Here is an 18,150-nt window from a genome sequence, read left to right as displayed (position 1 = left end):
TACCATACAAAACCTCAAGATACCGCATGTTTAAACACCATGCTAGCCGAGCAAATACAACTTATCTACATGATGAACACCCGCATTCCAGGAATCAACGCTGGCCAATTTTTCTCGTTTTCATTCATATTCCAGACTTTTCTTAGCAAGTCCAACGCCCTCAAGATATTCATAAATTTGTTGCGATGGTAATTCCGGAGCAGAAATCGTTCAAAGAATGATTGCTGCTCACGATTGTGGCACTCTAGCGCAACAATAAATGTAGGCCAAACGAGGACATGTTCGCCAAAGGATCCTTCTGTAAATGAATCCAGGCTTTTCTGGTAAGTCTGTATTAATTCTTCTGATGAGTGGTCTCCGCTCCCGTCCGCCAAGACCCGGTGCAAGTAAATTTTGAATGCTTGCTGCCGAAGATCTGCAATAAGGTCGAATGTGGAGCAGTAGTCAGGATACAGGTTGTGGTAGTAGTACAAGCAGTCGAAGCTCTCTTGTGCATGGTACATGATGGCGTTTACCCCGGCATCGAGGCTAAGAAGCGGTGCCGCATATACTCGCATCCTAGGATATTCGGTGAGTGAAAATTGTTCGTAAATGAAACAATCAATGACTTACTTGTGAATTTGCCTGAGTAGAAAACTACCCATCTCTCCTCCACCAACGAGTACATTTTCTCCGCCCATTGCGTTGAGTGCTGATTCCAACATCTGGAAGACGATAGGGAAATCTGGCAATCCGTTGACCATGACCGAAACGAGGAGAACTACAATGGCTAGAACAACTAGCAGTTTCGCTTCTTCATCCCCATTCACCAGGTCTTTCCGTTTCAGCAACTGATTGATTGCGCGAGCATAGAGACGGCCCGGATCGACCACCGGCTGAACAGCAACTCTTCCGGCAATATGGAACGCAGAAACGGCTAACACGGAGTCCATGATCATCTCGCTAGACCAAGCCATAGGCAGGATAATATGTCTCCAGCCATTAAAACAATCGTCGACCACTACCATTTCTGGCGCGATAGCTTCTGAGACTTTATAGAAGCCGTCAGCACCAATACGTCGTTTTTCAACGGAAATGAAGAAATTCTCTAAACGAGTGTGATGCACTTACAGTGTGTGAGCAGAAACTCTTTCCATGGCTCAAGTATACTCAAATCTACTGGTGTAAGGGACCTCCGTGACACTTCGGAATCTAGGACTTCCATCATTGAAGGAGAGAATATCTCTTCCTCAGCCTCTTCATCGAATTTCTCATTTTGAATTTCAATACCTCCGCTATCGACGCTATCCTCGTTTGGAGGAATTGCTAACCAGGAGACGTCGATTGCATCGGGTAAAGGTAGTTGTTGTTGGCTGCCATCGAGTTCTGAAGCTGAGATGGCCCAATAAATCTCATCCCAGTCATCGTAGGATTCTCTTTGTTCTATAGCAGCCTGTTGTTTCCGGTTGTGTCGCAATGGAAATGGCGGATTCGCTGATGATTGCGCCAGGGCGTCCTTTAACTGAGTACTTCTGTTCCCCGCCGAGGACGACTTGCGCCTTGAAGAAAAGCCGTCAAGAAACTTATACGTGGGACCAAAACCGCTACACGAAATACCACGTGTGGTGCACTTCGTGCAACTGGGTTTCGTCCCATCGCAGTCGATGCGGCGTTGAGAACATTCATAACAACCTGCCCGTCATCAGCTTAACGCTTTTAACTCGCCAACGCCAAGATGGTTTGTTCGCAACAACATACCCTTCACCTTGGGAACATATTTCCTCTTCTTTCTAGGCATGATACCGTCACAAAGCTGATCTTGTCTTCACTCTGGATGTGATACCTGGAGTTGCTCAAAGCAAGCAAATTGAGATGGGGTATGAAGAGATGCGGGGGTTGGTAGAGCCCCAACAAGCCCGGTCTTATCTCCGCTTCCCCGCATTTTCCCACGGCTAAGGGACCACACCCACGGCATTGTTAGCGCACTTGTTGCCACCCTTCTCTCCGGAGATCGGCCTGGGGGCTCCCATGTAGCGTGGGAGCAACCCTACTCGAACTATTCCAGAAAAGGAAAACCAAATGAGAGCCATGTGCCCGGTTGCTTGTTCACGCGGATAAGACTCTGAAGAACGACGGAGCTGCCTACCGTAATCTTAACAAGTTATACTTATAATCGCATAAGATTCTTAGGATAAGATGAGTATCTCTGTTAGGTGACTCGGCCTCGTTTTCTTTTGTCACTCAAGCACCGGCTCAAGTATCTATCTGGTGGCCTAAGCATTCGGAGAATATTGAATCATGACACATCCCGCAGTGCTGCTACTTACTAATAGTTATGCTTTTATTTGCTTGCTTGCTTCCTAGGATTTCTTACGTCCCGGCATCTAAACTCTGATGCTTTAGTATGAACCGAACTATGCCAAAGCCTCCCCGCCTCTTGGCCAGGCCGTGCAGATCACGGATGACTTGAGAGAACCACAATGTACGACGACAGATTCCAAGGGAGATACTAGGGACATTTTACGATAAGAGATGTTTACTGCTGCTGCACATGAAAGCGCCAAATTATGCCATTCCCTATTCTAAGATGTCGAGTGCAAAATGACAGCATCCACAACCTGACGCATTCAAGAATTTATGTTTCCTCCAAACACTAGATCATTCGACGAAAAAACACATAGTCAGGGTCAAATAGTTAGAAATCATCATTCTACCAATCTGCTGAAATTGTAAGAGAGACTGGTTATATAGAGTATTGTTCTAGCCCAACAGCAAGCTCCAACCCGCGATGTGGGCAAACTAGTAGTGCTGATTGAGATCGGGCGTAGTCAAATCTTTGTCAAGGGTTTCGGCGGACATCTTTTGCATGGAACTAAAGGATCATCAAAAACGCAGGTCATGCAGTTAGAAGTATCGAGCCCCTTCCGTTCCATCGTTCGACTATGAGAAAGGAAGGCCAGGCAACGACGCCATCGCATCACACACCGGCTACAATTCCAACGGTTACAGCGGACATGATTGAAGGTCTCTTGCAAGTTAATATTAAGAGACAGGCCTACAGTGACCACTCAATCTAATTAAGTGAACGGGCCGACGAACTCCATGGGGAGAATTTGCAGCTCAACTGAGATGTTTGGAGGTAAGTGCCCCATTTTTGGCGATTGGATACTTCTTGAGATATTGCTTTAAGTATGTATAACTGAAAGGCATATCACTCATGTTTCAAAGCAATAATTGTGAGAGCATTTCAGTCTGGCAGCAATGGGTAGGTAAATCGCTGACTACATGTGATACTGGCACAACCTATTGGAAGGATATGTTTGATTCTTTATCAGAACCTAACTGCATAAGCAATCTTCACGCTAAAGCCGTGTCTCATTTGATCGTTCCGTATCGTAATACATGCTGATTTCCTCCTCTGAGCGCCTTGACTAGCCCTAATCATCAAGCCTACATGTAGCTATGCGAATATACCTCTTCTGGCTTGAGCGCTTATTCAAGTTCAAGAATGGTGGCCTCGAGAAACTGCTTTTGTAGATTCAAGAATTCGCGAGCCGAGTCGAGGTCGAAAGGACGGCCAGTGCGCTCACGGTCCCGAAGCCTCTTGGCTCCATCACGAAGACGCTCCTCAAGCACCTCGAGACGGTACTGACTCCATTGGTAGTAGAGGTCAGATCGGCCGCTAATTGGGCGAGAGCCAGTGAGAACTGTTTCGTCTCTGACCAGTGGGTTCTTCGGGCGGAAAGCGGTCACCATGCTGATCCGCTCTCTGCCGCCTTTCGCCTTCAAGGCCTGGTGTTCGATGTATCGGCCCTGCATCACAACGCCGGTGCCCTGCAAGTCGACCTTTGTTAGAACGCTCCCTTAGAGTACTTGGTGTTTTGAAAAAAAAATATGTCAGCTTACCATTGCTGGCCCCCGGACCTTCATAACATCTCCAGTACCCGTTCGCATGGCTGTCTCGCCGCCAACCATGCCAGTGCAGTCTGAAAGCATGGTTACACACACAAAGGCGTAGCTATCTCTGTGCCAGGCGAATGCAGATTCCTCATCCTCCAAGTAAGTCGCGGTACTCTTGGCCGTGATAAGCTCAGTTGTCACATCGTTGATAGAGATGTTGATATGGCCGACTTCGTAATCAATTGCCGGGACAAGATCGACACCAGCAACTTTTGAGACGGCACTCAAGACTTCGGGGCTGTTCCACGCGTCGAAGATAAAAGGGCAAAGCCTGTGTGGCAAGAACAGTCAGTAACCGAATTAACCCTCAAGAACCAACTCTGAGCCTAAGCTTACTTGGGTCCGTAGCCACGGATCATGTTCTTCGCAAAGTCAGAAGTATACTGGCAGCTCTGAAGCACTCCCTCGCTAAAGATCTCGGCTCTCATCTGAGCGACGGCCTCGGGTGTGAAGATAGAGAAGGGTGCTGATGCCGCGACAGGTGAAATGCCCTGTCCCCCGAGTCCGATTTCCTGCATAGTGTAGATCCTTTCTGGTTCAGCTATCTGAAGATGCTTCTTTGGGTCAAATGCAACCCTTTCAACACGCCGGGCCTCACTAATGAGAAAGTCTGGCAGTTGATTCGTTGGCCGCATAGGTTCCTTGAGCTTAGGGCCCTGCACGGTAGGTGGAAATGTAGGCATCATGACTTCGGCGCCCATTGTGATTGGATATGTGTCTGGTTCTGAAAGAAGATGGTAGATCGTTTGAAGGTTAGCTAGGTATGTTGGTAGTCAAGGTCGCGGGTCCTCGATGTCGATTTAAATGTGATACCAGTTGAGGTTGTTGAGAAGGAGGTTGTGGCATGAGGTGGGAGAAGCGTTTCCGTTTGGCTTTATACCTGACTCTACGGATACCCGCACCAATTTTGGAAGCCACTATCGCTAAGTAAGTTAGCATTGGGCGTTACCTAGACTCCCCCGTGGGGACGTTGTGTTCCGTCATGAGCGGGGATCGTCTACACACAATTAGCGCGGGGAAAACATGGGGTGGGCAAGGAAGACTCTGGCTGAAAGTTTAGATACTGTTCACACTAGCTTTTTTGAGCAATTCTAATGAGACGTCTTACTTATGAGTGGCCAGACTTAATCACGAAACTAAGGTGTATCACTCCGAGCCGCGACAGTGTGGGTGGGTCACATCTCCAAGCTCCTGCATCGGCGATAAGTTGCGCTGATTGCCCTCGTATTCTGTTGGATTGTGGCCATTCAGCTTCCGGGAATTCCATTATCTCAGGCATATCTAGCCAAATCCACTATGCAAAGCTTTGCTTCTGATGATGATTGTTGGCGTGCAAGATGAACGCAGCGGAGAACACGAACCCCGCGTTCATCGTGAAACTGTTACATAACAACTATGCCCTAGTCAAATCAGGGATAATACCACTGTCCTGAAAGTGGTGATATCTCCAACCCTCCCAACAGCCATGTTATTAAACAGGTATACTTTGCTTTTGGCTTGTATCTGCGTTGTGAAGAGTGGTTGGCCTTGAAGGAAGGCGGGAGCAGGTTCCAACCAAGCACACTCTAATCGCTCGTTTAAAAACAGTTTCGACATCTAAGTAAAATAAATAAATAAGTAGAGACTTTTGTGATATAGACTCCAGATCCAGAGATGAAATGGAGCAGATACTCTTAGAAAACGGTGGTATGAGGGCTGATCTCTCTTATCCCAGCAACATGCGAGCTGCGATGCAGGTGGACATGATACAAGATACAAGCAACCATCGGGATGCCAATTCTTGACCTACCTTATCCTCTAAATCCGGAGTGGGCATACATGCCCATCTTCCGCCACATGACCTAACTGAAATCCACCCCTTAAACCAAGATGTGTTAGACTCTTGCACTTTGGGTAATTCAAAAGAGAGTCCTTTGGGTGTTACTTACATCCGAACGGCATTTATTCTCGCCGGCTCAACTGTTGGTGCTGCCCAGTCAACCCTTTTGTCTTACACATTGCAGGCCAGCCGAGTCTTGGTAAGAAATACCACAGGCCGCTGCTGCCGTATCCGCTAAGAGCACATCTTGGAAATGCTTGCGGGGTTGGGTAGATAGGCAGGCCGTGAAAGGATACACAGACCTTTGGGGACACACAGTTGCCAAGTCTTCTGCCGGGGTGTGGCTACGATTTGGGTAAAGGACACATTGTCCGACACACCACTCAGCAGAAACAGTTTTCCGTCGTGAAGATAGATTCTTCAACCTATTAAGCGCCTCATTTGATACTTTCTTTTTCAGGGATACCTAAAAATCTCAGCAATTAACGCTACTCATGTGGTAATAACACGACCTGTGCTGGCGCCGACCCCTTGAATAATTCCAAGCAGAGGCTACGATATCCTAACCAATACTGAGCGACATCAACGTTTAGTAACGATTCACAGATGGAGGGATTTGCAACCATTAGTTGGTAGACTTTCGCCACAACCAATCACTAACGCCTCGATTGATACTCGACGATAACGCACCTGACCACCTTGTTCCTCAAGGAATCGCTGCCACTAAATCTCAGCCACGTGGTACGAATCCAGTTGCTTGGTGCTTGGCCATTCACGCATCTCCCTTCACTCTTCCTCCGGAGGCATTTTTCGGTTGTTTCAGAAACCTGGAGTGCTAAATGAGCAGACCCAACCAAGCAACAAAGACATAACGGGTGTGGCACCTTGGTATCTCTTGGAAACTGCCGAAAGTGGAAATATTCTCAGCGTACAAGATTTTACGGATAACATTGCTGTATTAGTTAGTAATTCGCGGCTGGTTGTGTTACATCTCGGACGAATCATACTACAACTTCCTGTGCCGGGTCATCGAAATCGCATGGATCAACATGATCAATCACAAGACTGGTCATCATGCAGCAAATTCTTTTATTCGGCATCCGTGTCACTTACGTGACTTGAAGGCTTTATTTTGGTATCTAGTCCCCTTTGCCACATGCCTAGCCGTGGACCACACCAGGCCCTGTACTAATCCTTTGACTGGAGTTCCTCATCCATAAAGAGGCTCTTAAGGTCACCCTCAGCACTCAAATGGCCTGTTTGATACAGTAATTAATGAAGTCTCATGCTGGGAAGAACTGCTTCAACACACTCATCGATAGCCTAGCCTGTAGAAGGGCTCTCATCGTTCCCGTTGCTGTTCGATTGGGGGCTGCTGGCCCCCTCATTTTCCTTAGTCTCTGAAGCGTCTTCATTTTTGTCGTGATTGTCAGCTGGCAGTTCTTCTTTCTTTTTATAGGTGTCGCTGGCAGAAACTTTTTCTTTCTCGCGATGAATTCTGTTGGCAAGTGGGGTTCCATGAGCTTCAGGAGGTAGCATAAGCAGCTCGATCTGCTCCCTCACGTGTTCTCTCGCAATGCTTATAAGAAGTCGTCTGTCCTAGCGAGTTAACTGATTAGCTTATATTGATATGAGGAAGGAATAGTTAACCTACCTCAAATTCCATAAACTCGTCTACCTCAGCGTTGTATCTCAGGGCTGCCTCCAGGTCACTCCGTTTCTCCAAGTCAGCTCGGCAGGTTGGCCAGGTTGGCGCCATCGTGGCGGCGGAAGGCAACAACTAAGAAGATTGCTTTTTCATATTCTTAGTCAACTGGTGCGATCTTTTCACGAGCACCGCGTTCGTGTTCCTGTTGGGAAACTGAGACGTAAGACTGAAGTTGAATTGAAGAACGAAACAATAGAAAAAGAGGATGAGAAGAGGCCTCATTTCAAGAAGATGAGAATATTACGTCTTGACTAATGGGGAAGGAGCTACTTGCGTTGTGATCCGATAAAAGACAAGAGCTCAGAAACTGCCATTTGAAAAGCGAAATCAGCTTGCAAAAAAGAAAAAGAAAAAAATAAAAGATAGATGGTAGGAAGACAAGCCCCGAGGAAGAAGCTGCCCTCGTCGAGATGGACTGAGAATACCTAGTTGGTGACATTGCAGAGCGAAATCATGAATAGCAGCCATGTAAATGATAGCTGAAATCAGATAAAGGGCTGTTCCTTGAAAGTGTGGGAATTGCAGGGGCTATTCATGTATAGATAGACCTTAAAGCCTGATAGGCGGTACCCGGTATCTAGAGGGGGGACCAAGGGCAACGTGGGTCTTTCCTAAAAAGGTGCTCAGAATGAGAACACCGCACTAAGTCTGTACATGTTGCCCCTGCGCTCTTCTACAACACAAGTGCAGGCATCACACTCGACGGCAAATGCACACATGTCATACTGCGAGTCATGGTTCAGGGGTTAGCGAATCCGGGGTAGGCACAATTGGCACCAACGAACTTTTGATTGTTCAAGTCGCTGGTATCAGTCGTCCCCGCATGGTTCACTGCTCCCGTTTCACCTACCTTGATTCGGGCATTGTAGTGTAAGGTAGTGGAGGATCATATGGGGAACATCAACGTCATGCCCATTGCAATGCCAACCCTTGTAGTAAAGTAGAGGCTAAATGTTGAATTGAGGTGTGAAAACGCAAGCTTTCAAGTTGCCCCTAGTAAGGATTCGTGCTAACCCAGTATTTGCAGGGACGACTTCAAAGATAACGCAGCCAATAAGATGCCAAACAGTTTAATAAATTTGGAATTTGGCGGCTTTTTATTGACTCTTTCCGAGTTATTCTCGACTAGAATGCAGCAAAGGGTACTTGGGTTTCTTGCAGCAAATCAGGGACATCTTCCTGAACCTAGCTTGAGCCTGTTGAGGATAACAATGCCCAGCGAAGTCCCCCTCTATGTTACAATTCAGACAATCATAAGCCATGGATCACACCCGGCATGTCCGAACCTGCGGAACCCCGAAATTAAAACCAAATAACCAGAATACTATATAAGTATCTACCGTCTTACCCCATCGTTTCTACCTTCAGGCTGCCACCAGCCATTTCCTCTTCCTCTCTCTCTCAATCAACAACTTCGTCAACCATCATGGCAACTATGTTAAACCCCAAGGGGCGTTCCCAAAGCGACAGCAAGGGTAAAACGTCACTTGAGGGATCCAACAGCTCAACCCATCACAATGAAACCCAGGTCATCGCCGCAACTTCTGAAGACACCAACGGCTTACATCGCAGCCTCAGCAATCAGCAAGTCCAGCTCATCGCCATTGGCGGGTCCATCGGCACTGCTCTTTTTGTGAGCATCGGTGGCGCTCTCCAGAAATCTGGGCCCGGTAGTTTACTCCTCGCCTTTGTTATTCAAAGTAGTGTTCTCGCACTTTGCAACAACTGCATGGCCGAAATGGCTACCTACATGCCCATCAGCGGCGGCTTCGTCCGTCTCGCTGGCAAATGGGTCGACGACGCCTTCGGATTCATGGCTGGGTGGAACTTCTTCCTCTATCAAGTATTTATCGTACCATTCGAAATCGTCGCGTTGAATCTGGTGCTGTCGTACTGGAGCGATCAAATCCCAGTGCCAGCGGTTTGTTGTGGATGCATTGTGCTCTACGCGTGAGTCCCTTGCGTGAATATGGCAGAGTAAAGCCGCCGCCCTCTTGACTGTCTGCTAAGTAAATCTCTTTTTTTCGGACACAGTGGTTTGAACCTGTTTGCCGTTGGTGTGTATGGCAGCACAGAGTTCTATCTTTGCAGCGGCAAAGTCCTCCTCCTCACCATCCTCCTCTGCTTTACCTTCATCACGATGGTAGGGGGTAACCCTCAACACGACGCCTACGGCTTTAGAGCGTGGTCAGCCGGTGCTTTTGCCGAATACTTGAGAGCCGGCCAGATTGGTCAGTTCGAAGGCTTCCTGGCAGCCTTGTGGTCCGCCTCCTTCACCTGTGTCGGTCCGGAATACGTCTCCATGCTGGCGGCCGAGTCCAAGCACCCACGCATCTACGTTAAACAAGCATACATGGTGGTCTATGGAAGGATCCTAGTCTTCTTCGTCGGCAGTGCCATCGCTGTCGGCATTGTCGTCAGTTACAAAGACCCCATCCTCACCTCCATTTACACCGGTTCAGGTGGCCACACCGGCAGCGCCGCGGCGTCTCCCTACATTATCGCCATGGGGAACCTTGGAATCGGTGTCTTGCCCCACTTCATGACCGCACTTCTTGCTACTACGATCTTCTCGGCTGGTAATACCTGCACGTACACCTCCACCAGGGTTCTATATGGTCTGGCACTTGAGGGCAGAGCACCAAAATTCTTGACCAAGACAACCAAGAATGGTGCTCCGATATACTGCCTTGGTGTTGTTATGATCTTCCCCTTTTTCTCCTTCATGCAACTTTCAAGCTCGTCTGCAAAAGTCTTGGATTGGCTGATTTCGCTGACGACTGCATCTACGGTTATCGACTTCATTGTCATCTGCGTCACTTACATTTCCTTCCATCGAGCGTGTAAGGTACAGAACTTTGATCGTTCCAGGCTTCCCTACTATGGACGTTTCCAGCCCTACTGCGGATACATCGGGTTGGTGTGGATGGTCATCGTTGTACTCTGCTACGGCTACACCTCCTTCGACCCATTCGATGTGGGCTCCTTCTTTATTCACTACACAATGGTCTTCCTGACCCCTGTTTTGTTCTTTTTCTGGAAGTTCTACAAAGGCACAAAGTGGTTGAAGCCTGAGGAGCTGGATCTCATTTGGGAGGCCCCTCAGGTTACAGCATACGAGGAGATTCTCCAAGAAGTCGACCCTCCAGTTGGTTTCTGGAGAGATGTTGCCAACTCCTATGGACTCGCAAGGTTGCTGAGGAGGAAGAAGAGCGCAGACGCCGTTTGATACGATTCTACGATGGATAGTTAGCTCTATGATCTCGCGTATACATATACCCACTTGAGAAGGCAAAAATGCCAATCACCTCTTGATTTGTCGCTATTGAACAAGACCGCAGTTACGGAACGGCCCAAACTAATACATACCAGCAGATTTGCACATGGGGTACAAGCCTAAGCTTTGGATATTGTTAAGACGACATGGCTAAACATACAAGTTCAATCAAAGCTCGGAAACTACTTAAATGTTTGGGTCTTTTAAGAACAATCAGGTCGGTCCAGGCTTTTGCCGCAGGGCTTCTACTCTCTATACCGCTCCATCACAACTTCTAGACATGATCATAATTCCATCTTGCTATCCTTGCTAGGATTCAGGGCTTTTTAATGGCTAGGCTCATCAACTTGAAAGCTTCTATTAAATGATTGGATGAGCTGGGTCAGTTGGTAAGAAAAGTTCACGGTGGACAAATTCAGTTGCTGGATAAGAGGAGCTGTGTATTGCTACAGGGGCGATGCAATTCTCTCCTATTTTCCATGCTATCTCATAAGTAGGCTACCGACATACTTAGATAATTTCCGCTTTGAAAGAAAGTCGAGAAGCTTGGGGATACCGACTGAGGCAGTTGTTGGGCTTAAGCGGGCAGTGCAGCGGCAAGCAGGTCAGGCGTCCCAATTGAGGCAAGCTATTGGTTGTGTTGGTTTGGGCCATCGCAGTGTCCGGCCGCGCAGCACGGCCGGCTTGAATCCTACGGGGCTTTAAATCTGGAAGGTGCAACAATCCCATGAATTAATACTTGTTCGTGGCATTTTAGGAGGCCAGAGCGAGGCAGTGATGGGGCAGTTCTCGAATCCTTCTCAAGTGAAGGATTTCACCAACAAAACCTAAATATCCACGTTCCAGTTAATTATAAATACTTGCAACTTGTTCAGACGTTGACAGGCAATCAAGTAATACATTTTCGTTCATCATCTAGCGTACAACCAGTATCCAATCCTTGCTTCTACTCCAGCAGGCTTCACTCTTCATTATTCAGAAAAATTGAAACCACGAGACATCGCTCGCGCGAGAACCAAGGCGGCTTTTGTACCGTCAATTAATTTCAACATGCCTGTTCCTGCATTACGAGGCGACAAAATAGCTCCTGCCTTCTTAAAGAGGAGTGAAGCAGCGTTTAAGTACGCAAGCAGAGGCATGGAACATGATCTTGAGACAGACAACTCGAATTTCGCCCAGCACATTCCTATTATCCTGTTCTGCTGCAGCTTGGTATTCATGTTTATTCTCTTGACGACGATCATTGTATGTGTTAGGCGAGGGATGAAAAAGCGAAAAGCGGAACACATGAAGATGTATAACAGATCAGCCGGGCTTGCAGAAGGCTCAGCAAAAAGCAACAATCAGAGTGGCCATGGTCAGGGAACATTTCCAGGATATTCATATAGTAGCTGCCGAGGACACGTGTACCACTCCGACTATGACGCTGCGCACAGCGATCCGCCTCCAGCTTACTCGCCCGATGTACCGGGCTGTCGTGACGGTCACACTACGAACGTCACTTCTTGGAACGATTCAGGAGCCTTGAGCACAAGCTCCAGTAGCAATGATAGCAGCGGTTCATCAAGCTCAACTAATTAGATAACGTAGCGAGCATCAGAAGTAGTTTTCAATTATTGCCTTACCGTTCAAAATGCAGCTCTGACTTTGACTGTCGAATGCCGTGGTGTTAGCTAGCGATGAGAATATCTTCACTCCAGTGGGAGTCAACCGCATGCTGTTCCCCACGCCTTCCCCGCGACGCGGACGATCCATCCAAAATCTCCATACTGCCTTGCTTAAACACGTCGCCGAAGATTTGCGGGAACAGCTGCCCAAGCCTAGTCTGTGCCTAGTCAAGCAGGATAACTACGATATCCTTGTTTGTAACCGGCAATTCCTGGTGGATTATGGCGTGACCCTGCGTGCCCTGGAGTCGCTTCTCCGGGAAATCTTCAACACTCACCCGCTCGTCGCTAGCTGAACTCTCGGCCGCTGCCCGCATCCTGAGCATCCTCAAATTGAAGGACGTCACCCTTGGACGCGTTACCCCCAACGTCGACCAGGAAAATCCCCATGCCTTCAACTGCAACCCCAGCACTTGGCAGACCGTCGTTCAGGTATACCGAGACCGAGAACTCACGGGGACCGCCACCGGTGTTGCCTGCGCTGTCAAGTATTACCGTGCACACGGACTCGAGAAACTTATGGCTCTGAAGATGAACGCCATGCAGGAGTACGCAGCCTCCTTGTCGGAGGAACAGATCATTCATTCCACTCTAAATTGCGGAGAGTCAAGCTGAGTTTCCGGCCATTATTGGAGCGCTTCATCGTGGAAGAACTTTTCTGGTAATTGTAACGGCCGTGTTTTGTTTTGATGTTTTCTATTGCCTTTTTACTACTGTTTTGACAGTTCAAAGAGAACCTTGTAATCGTTCTCAGGACGTTTCGTCAATCACTCTGAAGAGGAACCATTTAAACCGTGGCACACAAGCTTTCATCTTTTTTTTTTCCTGCTAGATCAGGTCCAATTCTATGGTCTTTGAGGTACATTCCTGGACGTCAAACCCAACCAGAGTTGCAAAAGAGGTTTTGATGGCGTGGCCTGCTTACATTATTGCCAGAAATAGACCGAATACAAACGTCATGGGAGATAAGTGGCATCATTTCAACTCTATGTGTACACAAGGACTAATATATAAGGTAGTTATATGCACAAAATTTCTTTGAGATTACTGCGAAGCTCTGGTTCCGCAGTTCAGGCAACGCTCCGGTATCATTTGTGAAGCTTTGATCTTTTAAAGCAAACAAACCTGCCTAGGCTAGTATATAGGAAAGGTTTTCTGTGAAGGATTTCTAACTTGGAATGATATTCCTCTCTTTTAGTTAGAGTCATGCTTTCTGACCGCTTCCTTCTTGATGGTGCTGCAGCAGTTCAGTACTAAGCTTCCACAATCGTTCCTCAGACTTTCTGTTAAATGCATGCGGAGCAAAAGTGATGCTGCTGGCCTTGGAATTCTGAATTGGTATCCCTTCCTGAACATCAGAGAGGTACAGGCCACCGCGACCTTGTAATTCTCTTGCTATTGCAGCCCAGACTGTGGTTGCTGCTCCTTGTTCCGGGGACTTGACAACAGGCGCAACCTTCGGAGATTCCAGCATTCGGATACCTGCTTCCCCTATATACCGGATACCCATCGTATGAATAGCGCCGGGATGGACCGAGTTTGCATGAAGGTTTTGCGAACCATAGAGCCGTTCAATCTCGTTGGCCATCCAAATATTCGCAGTCTTCGACGCGCCGTAGGCTTTGCCAGCATCGTAAGTGCTCTTTTCCAGGTTGTAGTCCTCCAGGTCGAGCTCCATGCTGAGATGAGCGATCGATGAAACCATTACAACGCGCGACGGATAGTCAATGGAGGCCGATTTCAATAGGAGGTCTTTCAGGCCTTGGAAAAGGGCGAAGTGCGCCAGATGGTTAACACCAAAATGAGTCTCGAACCCATCTTTAGTGACATCCTTTGGGTAGTGAGCAACACCTGGGCAATGATCAGGTCATTCGACATCAACAAATCCTCAAAGCATTTGGATACATACCAGCGTTACAAATTAGACCGTTGAGCGTGCTGCTTAGGCGTTTAAATGCTTTTACACCATCGAGGGTGCTGGCCAACGAATCCAGATGGATCTCGATGAAAGCTATCTTGCCTGGCCTCCCGTCCTGCAGGAACTTTTCAACTAGCTTTTGACCGGTCTCTTTGTTTCTTCCGGTAAAGTAAACGTCAGCGCCGGCAGCACGAAGTGCCCGCACGGTTTCTACACCAATGCCCGAGGTGCATCCTGTGACGAGGTAAACTCTACCGCTGAGGGCATCGTCTAGATTTTGATCTCGAATGACCTTGAGTGCTGTAGGTCGTGCGTCCCCAGGGCCGTTTGGTTTCTCATGGTCTTTAGCATAAGGGGCTAAGATCGTCATTTTGTTTCAGCTTTGACCTTTCTTTGTTGATCTGGATGTTCAGGAGTACAGAAGTGAGTTAGGAGACTCAATGACGAAGTGGCAGAACCATGTAGATATAGATCTTTCCCCTTACCTAGAAATAGGCTCTAGGGTATGTATACCGAAGTCCTGCCCCGGGCAGTCCGGAATAGGATTTGACTGAATCCCGTAGCCTGGCTCATGAGTCAGGCCCACTTCAAATGCGGATTAATTCTAAAACGTTCGATCACGATAATGGGACCCAGCAGTGTGCCACTGCAGCTACAGAATACTTGTGAAGGATGGTAACAGGGCACATATAGCGAAAGCATAATAAATAAGGTAGCCATAGTCACCAAGAGCCAGGGTTGCTTTAGGGGGTGCTTTTCAAGCAGAAACACAATGTCCGCAGTAATTGGTTTGCTGAGCCGCCAGCTATTATCTGGCAAGGTCTAACAGCAACAACCCCAATGTGAAGTTCTCTGACGTAATTTCACATTTCGGGAGCTTGGTGGAAAGAACCATAGTCAAGCTTCGTTAAGGGGTTACTCACCCGTCTCCTGCCCCAATTCTGGGCGTGGCAGAGTTGAGAACCTGCCCACGGCGGTTGTCGATAAAGCTAAAAGCACATCCGGCTTCAACATCGGAAATTACCTTGAATGCAGTTGGCCAGTACAACTTTTTACACCAGGTCCTGGAATGGTTGTAGCAGGGTTTAAAGTTACGTACATGTCTGGGTCGAGTACCTTACACCAGTTGACTTAAGAGACGTCTACGGCGGTTGAGGGAAAGGCTCGAAAGGCAGTTTTGTACATGTTTCCATGCAGGCGTAATTTCAAGCCCTCGGCACTAAAAATAGAACCAATATCAATGGCTGGTACGGCAATATCTCACTTTACCGGAATTCGGTAGAATGCTAGATGGCCGAAGTAGGTCCCCCGAAATGCTTCGGCTTCAGGCACTACTCCGAGAGTGCTCCATATTTTCGGCCACCGAGCCGTGTCGACCCCGCATGGGATGACAGATGCGTCTAAGGCAAGATAAATCCCCCAAACATGAACAAGCCTTCAAAGCCGCCTTACGGGTATGGGAGGGCGCCAGCTGCGTCAGTACGCGCAGATGAGAGTCCTCAAGAAGGTTTGGCGGAATGAACAAGAAGATATAAAATGGGCTTAAAATGGGCGAACTGCTGTTAGCAATTCGAGCCCAATTTGAACTTGCAAACATTGATCTTTGTTTCCACTGAAGAAATCTCGCCTTAGAAAGAGCCACCCTGCATATCGACTGGCTAGGTCAATATGGAATCACATGGTCCTGCAGCTCCAAGCCTATACCAGAACATTAGCCGAGCCGACCTCCTAGCTAAAGCAGAGCGGCACCTCTTCTACCATGGTACGAGCTTCCACAAAGATGTCATTGTTGGAGCCGCGGGACTTTACATATTTACTTCCTCTGGTCACCGCATCCTAGATTGGACCTCTGGACAAATGTCATGTCTCCTGGGCCACGGGCACCCTGCTGTTGTCAAAGTCATTGTTGACCACGCCATGTACCTGGACCACCTACTCTCGGGGATGATCTCCCCCCCTGTCATTTCCCTTGGAGAGCGCCTCTGCAGTGCTCTGCCCCCCGGGCTCGACAAAGCTATTTTCCTCTCCACGGGAGGCGAAAGCAACGAGGCAGCCATCAAAATGGCGAAGATGTTTACTGGGAAGTTCGAAATAGTGGGCCTGGGGGCCTCGTGGCATGGTATGACTGCCCAGGCGGTGGGGTCTCAATACCACTTCGGACGAAAGGGCCATGGGCCTCTAATGCCTGGAATGCTCATGCTACCGGCCCCCAATGGCTATCGATCTGTGTTCCGCAAATCAGAAGACGGCAGTTACGACTGGGAGGCCGAGCTTGATTACGGCTTCCGAATGATTGACTTGCAATCCTGCGGGTCGTTGGCTGCCTGCATTGTCGAGTGCGTCCAGAGCTCAGGGGGCATGCACGTCTTGCCAGATGGATACCTCAAGGCCTTAAAGAAGCATTGCGTACAAAGGGACATGCTCCTTATCATTGATGAAGCGCAGACGGGCGTGGGCCGCTGCGGTAGTTTCATGGCATTCGAAGAACATGGCGTCATCCCAGATATTCTTACCCTTTCCAAAACATTGGGAAATGGGCTTCCCCTCAGCGCTGTGGTGACAGGCGGAGAGATTGAACGCGTTTGTAAATGTAGGTTTCACAGGGGGTGAAACGGAATTCCGTTCGTCAATAACAAATAACAGTAAATTGGTTCTAATCGATGGTTCATGATAGTTGAAAGTGGTGTTGTTGACTAGAAGGTGGGGATATTCCCCCTTGGCCTGTCACGTGGGTCTGGGAGGCTTGGGCCTCTCAGCCTGGCGGGCGTGTGGCTGGAAGTGCCACACGACTCCGTATTCCGGAGGCTTGGGCCTCTCAGCCTGGCGGGCGTGTGGCTGGAAGTGCCACACGACTCCGTATTCCAACTATCGCAACACTGGAAACTCTCTTTTTATAGTGTTGAAGCGGTTGGAATACGTTGTCCCTATACAGTTCCGTCTCCTCGTCAATTCGGCCTCCTATCCCTACTTTCTCCCGTAGTTACGGTCTTGTTACCTATCCCTCTATACGTATCGTTATCGTATTGCTATTAACGAATCTCTCGAGGGCTCGATTTGGTTTGCTCTTCGTGAGGGTATTAGCAGGGTTGTCTTCGCTGTTAATCTAACGAATTTCTTATAGTTCTTGTCTTTCGTATGATTGTCTTAACGCTATGATATCGATTATGAGTTGCTTTTCTTTGGTAGTGCCTAGCTTTACGAGATACTTATATAGCGAATAAGAATCGGTATAGACAACTGTCTGAATCGTTAGTAGGTTGAGGTGGTTAGTAATTATCGCTAGGGTTGTAGCGAGGGCGTAGGCTATATTGACGCTAGCGACTATCCCGTAAATCTTTGACGTTAATACGCTACGGGTAACTTGTTTACTCTTCGTAAAGCTGTAATAAACGAGGTTACTATAAATCGTAAATTCTCTATTATTACTATTAGAGGAAGTATTGTTAGCTAGGATAATTAGAAACCTTAATTAGGAGGAGAGGTCGTAGTTATTAGCGAACGACCTGTTAACGAAAACGAATAGCTTAGCTGTTATAAGGTTGAGTAGGATAAACGTTATTCCTCGGTTAGGCGATTCTATTTGCTATCAAATCCGTTGATTTAGTGCTTTTATCGCTTCTAGCAAGGGGTCTTGGTGTTAGGTAGTAGTAGATAAATCGAAACAGGCCTCGGGTTGACAAATTAACGCGATGTACGCCCCTCTGGCGCGTTGTTTAATATATTGCTATTTTAGGTTAGGTTTAGTAGTCTTAATATATCGTAACTTCTTAGCTTATCCTTTTTGCTTTAAATTAATCGAATTGTCGGTTGATAGCGCGACTA

General features: G+C 47.9%; 6 protein-coding genes across 6 annotated transcripts; 3 read left to right on the top strand and 3 right to left on the bottom strand.

The window, feature by feature from the left end:
• Positions 1 to 65: 65 nt before the first annotated feature.
• CTRU02_211273 (uncharacterized protein) lies at positions 66 to 1,777 on the bottom strand (the record flags this gene model as incomplete). Its single annotated transcript, XM_036720296.1, has 4 exons — positions 66 to 558; positions 613 to 1,030; positions 1,111 to 1,671; positions 1,738 to 1,777. 4 exons carry the CDS (start codon positions 1,775 to 1,777, stop codon positions 66 to 68), a joined length of 1,512 nt encoding a protein of 503 aa, XP_036588039.1.
• Positions 1,778 to 3,471: 1,694 nt separating this feature from the next.
• CTRU02_211272 (uncharacterized protein) lies at positions 3,472 to 4,640 on the bottom strand (the record flags this gene model as incomplete). The annotated part of the gene is made up of 3 exons (XM_036720295.1): positions 3,472 to 3,813; positions 3,886 to 4,210; positions 4,276 to 4,640. 3 exons carry the CDS (start codon positions 4,638 to 4,640, stop codon positions 3,472 to 3,474), a joined length of 1,032 nt encoding a protein of 343 aa, XP_036588038.1.
• Positions 4,641 to 8,892: 4,252 nt separating this feature from the next.
• CTRU02_211271 (uncharacterized protein) lies at positions 8,893 to 10,695 on the top strand (the record flags this gene model as incomplete). The annotated part of the gene is made up of 2 exons (XM_036720294.1): positions 8,893 to 9,416; positions 9,501 to 10,695. The coding sequence occupies 2 exons, from the start codon at positions 8,893 to 8,895 to the stop codon at positions 10,693 to 10,695; spliced, it is 1,719 nt and encodes a 572-aa protein (XP_036588037.1).
• Positions 10,696 to 12,457: 1,762 nt separating this feature from the next.
• CTRU02_211270 (uncharacterized protein) lies at positions 12,458 to 13,025 on the top strand (the record flags this gene model as incomplete). The annotated part of the gene is made up of 2 exons (XM_036720293.1): positions 12,458 to 12,608; positions 12,703 to 13,025. 2 exons carry the CDS (start codon positions 12,458 to 12,460, stop codon positions 13,023 to 13,025), a joined length of 474 nt encoding a protein of 157 aa, XP_036588036.1.
• Positions 13,026 to 13,614: 589 nt separating this feature from the next.
• Positions 13,615 to 14,698, bottom strand: CTRU02_211269 (ww domain-containing oxidoreductase; the record flags this gene model as incomplete). Its single annotated transcript, XM_036720292.1, has 2 exons — positions 13,615 to 14,261; positions 14,320 to 14,698. The coding sequence occupies 2 exons, from the start codon at positions 14,696 to 14,698 to the stop codon at positions 13,615 to 13,617; spliced, it is 1,026 nt and encodes a 341-aa protein (XP_036588035.1).
• A 1,298-nt stretch (positions 14,699 to 15,996) lies between these two features.
• CTRU02_211268 (2,2-dialkylglycine decarboxylase 1) lies at positions 15,997 to 16,938 on the top strand (the record flags this gene model as incomplete). The annotated part of the gene is made up of 1 exon (XM_036720291.1): positions 15,997 to 16,938. The coding sequence occupies one exon, from the start codon at positions 15,997 to 15,999 to the stop codon at positions 16,936 to 16,938; it is 942 nt and encodes a 313-aa protein (XP_036588034.1).
• Positions 16,939 to 18,150: the final 1,212 nt, after the last annotated feature.

Source organism: Colletotrichum truncatum (assembly GCF_014235925.2).
Source record: "Colletotrichum truncatum strain CMES1059 chromosome Unknown Contig_0007, whole genome shotgun sequence".
NCBI lineage: Eukaryota > Fungi > Ascomycota > Sordariomycetes > Glomerellales > Glomerellaceae > Colletotrichum > Colletotrichum truncatum.
This window is presented reverse-complemented; position numbering and strand designations above follow the sequence as displayed.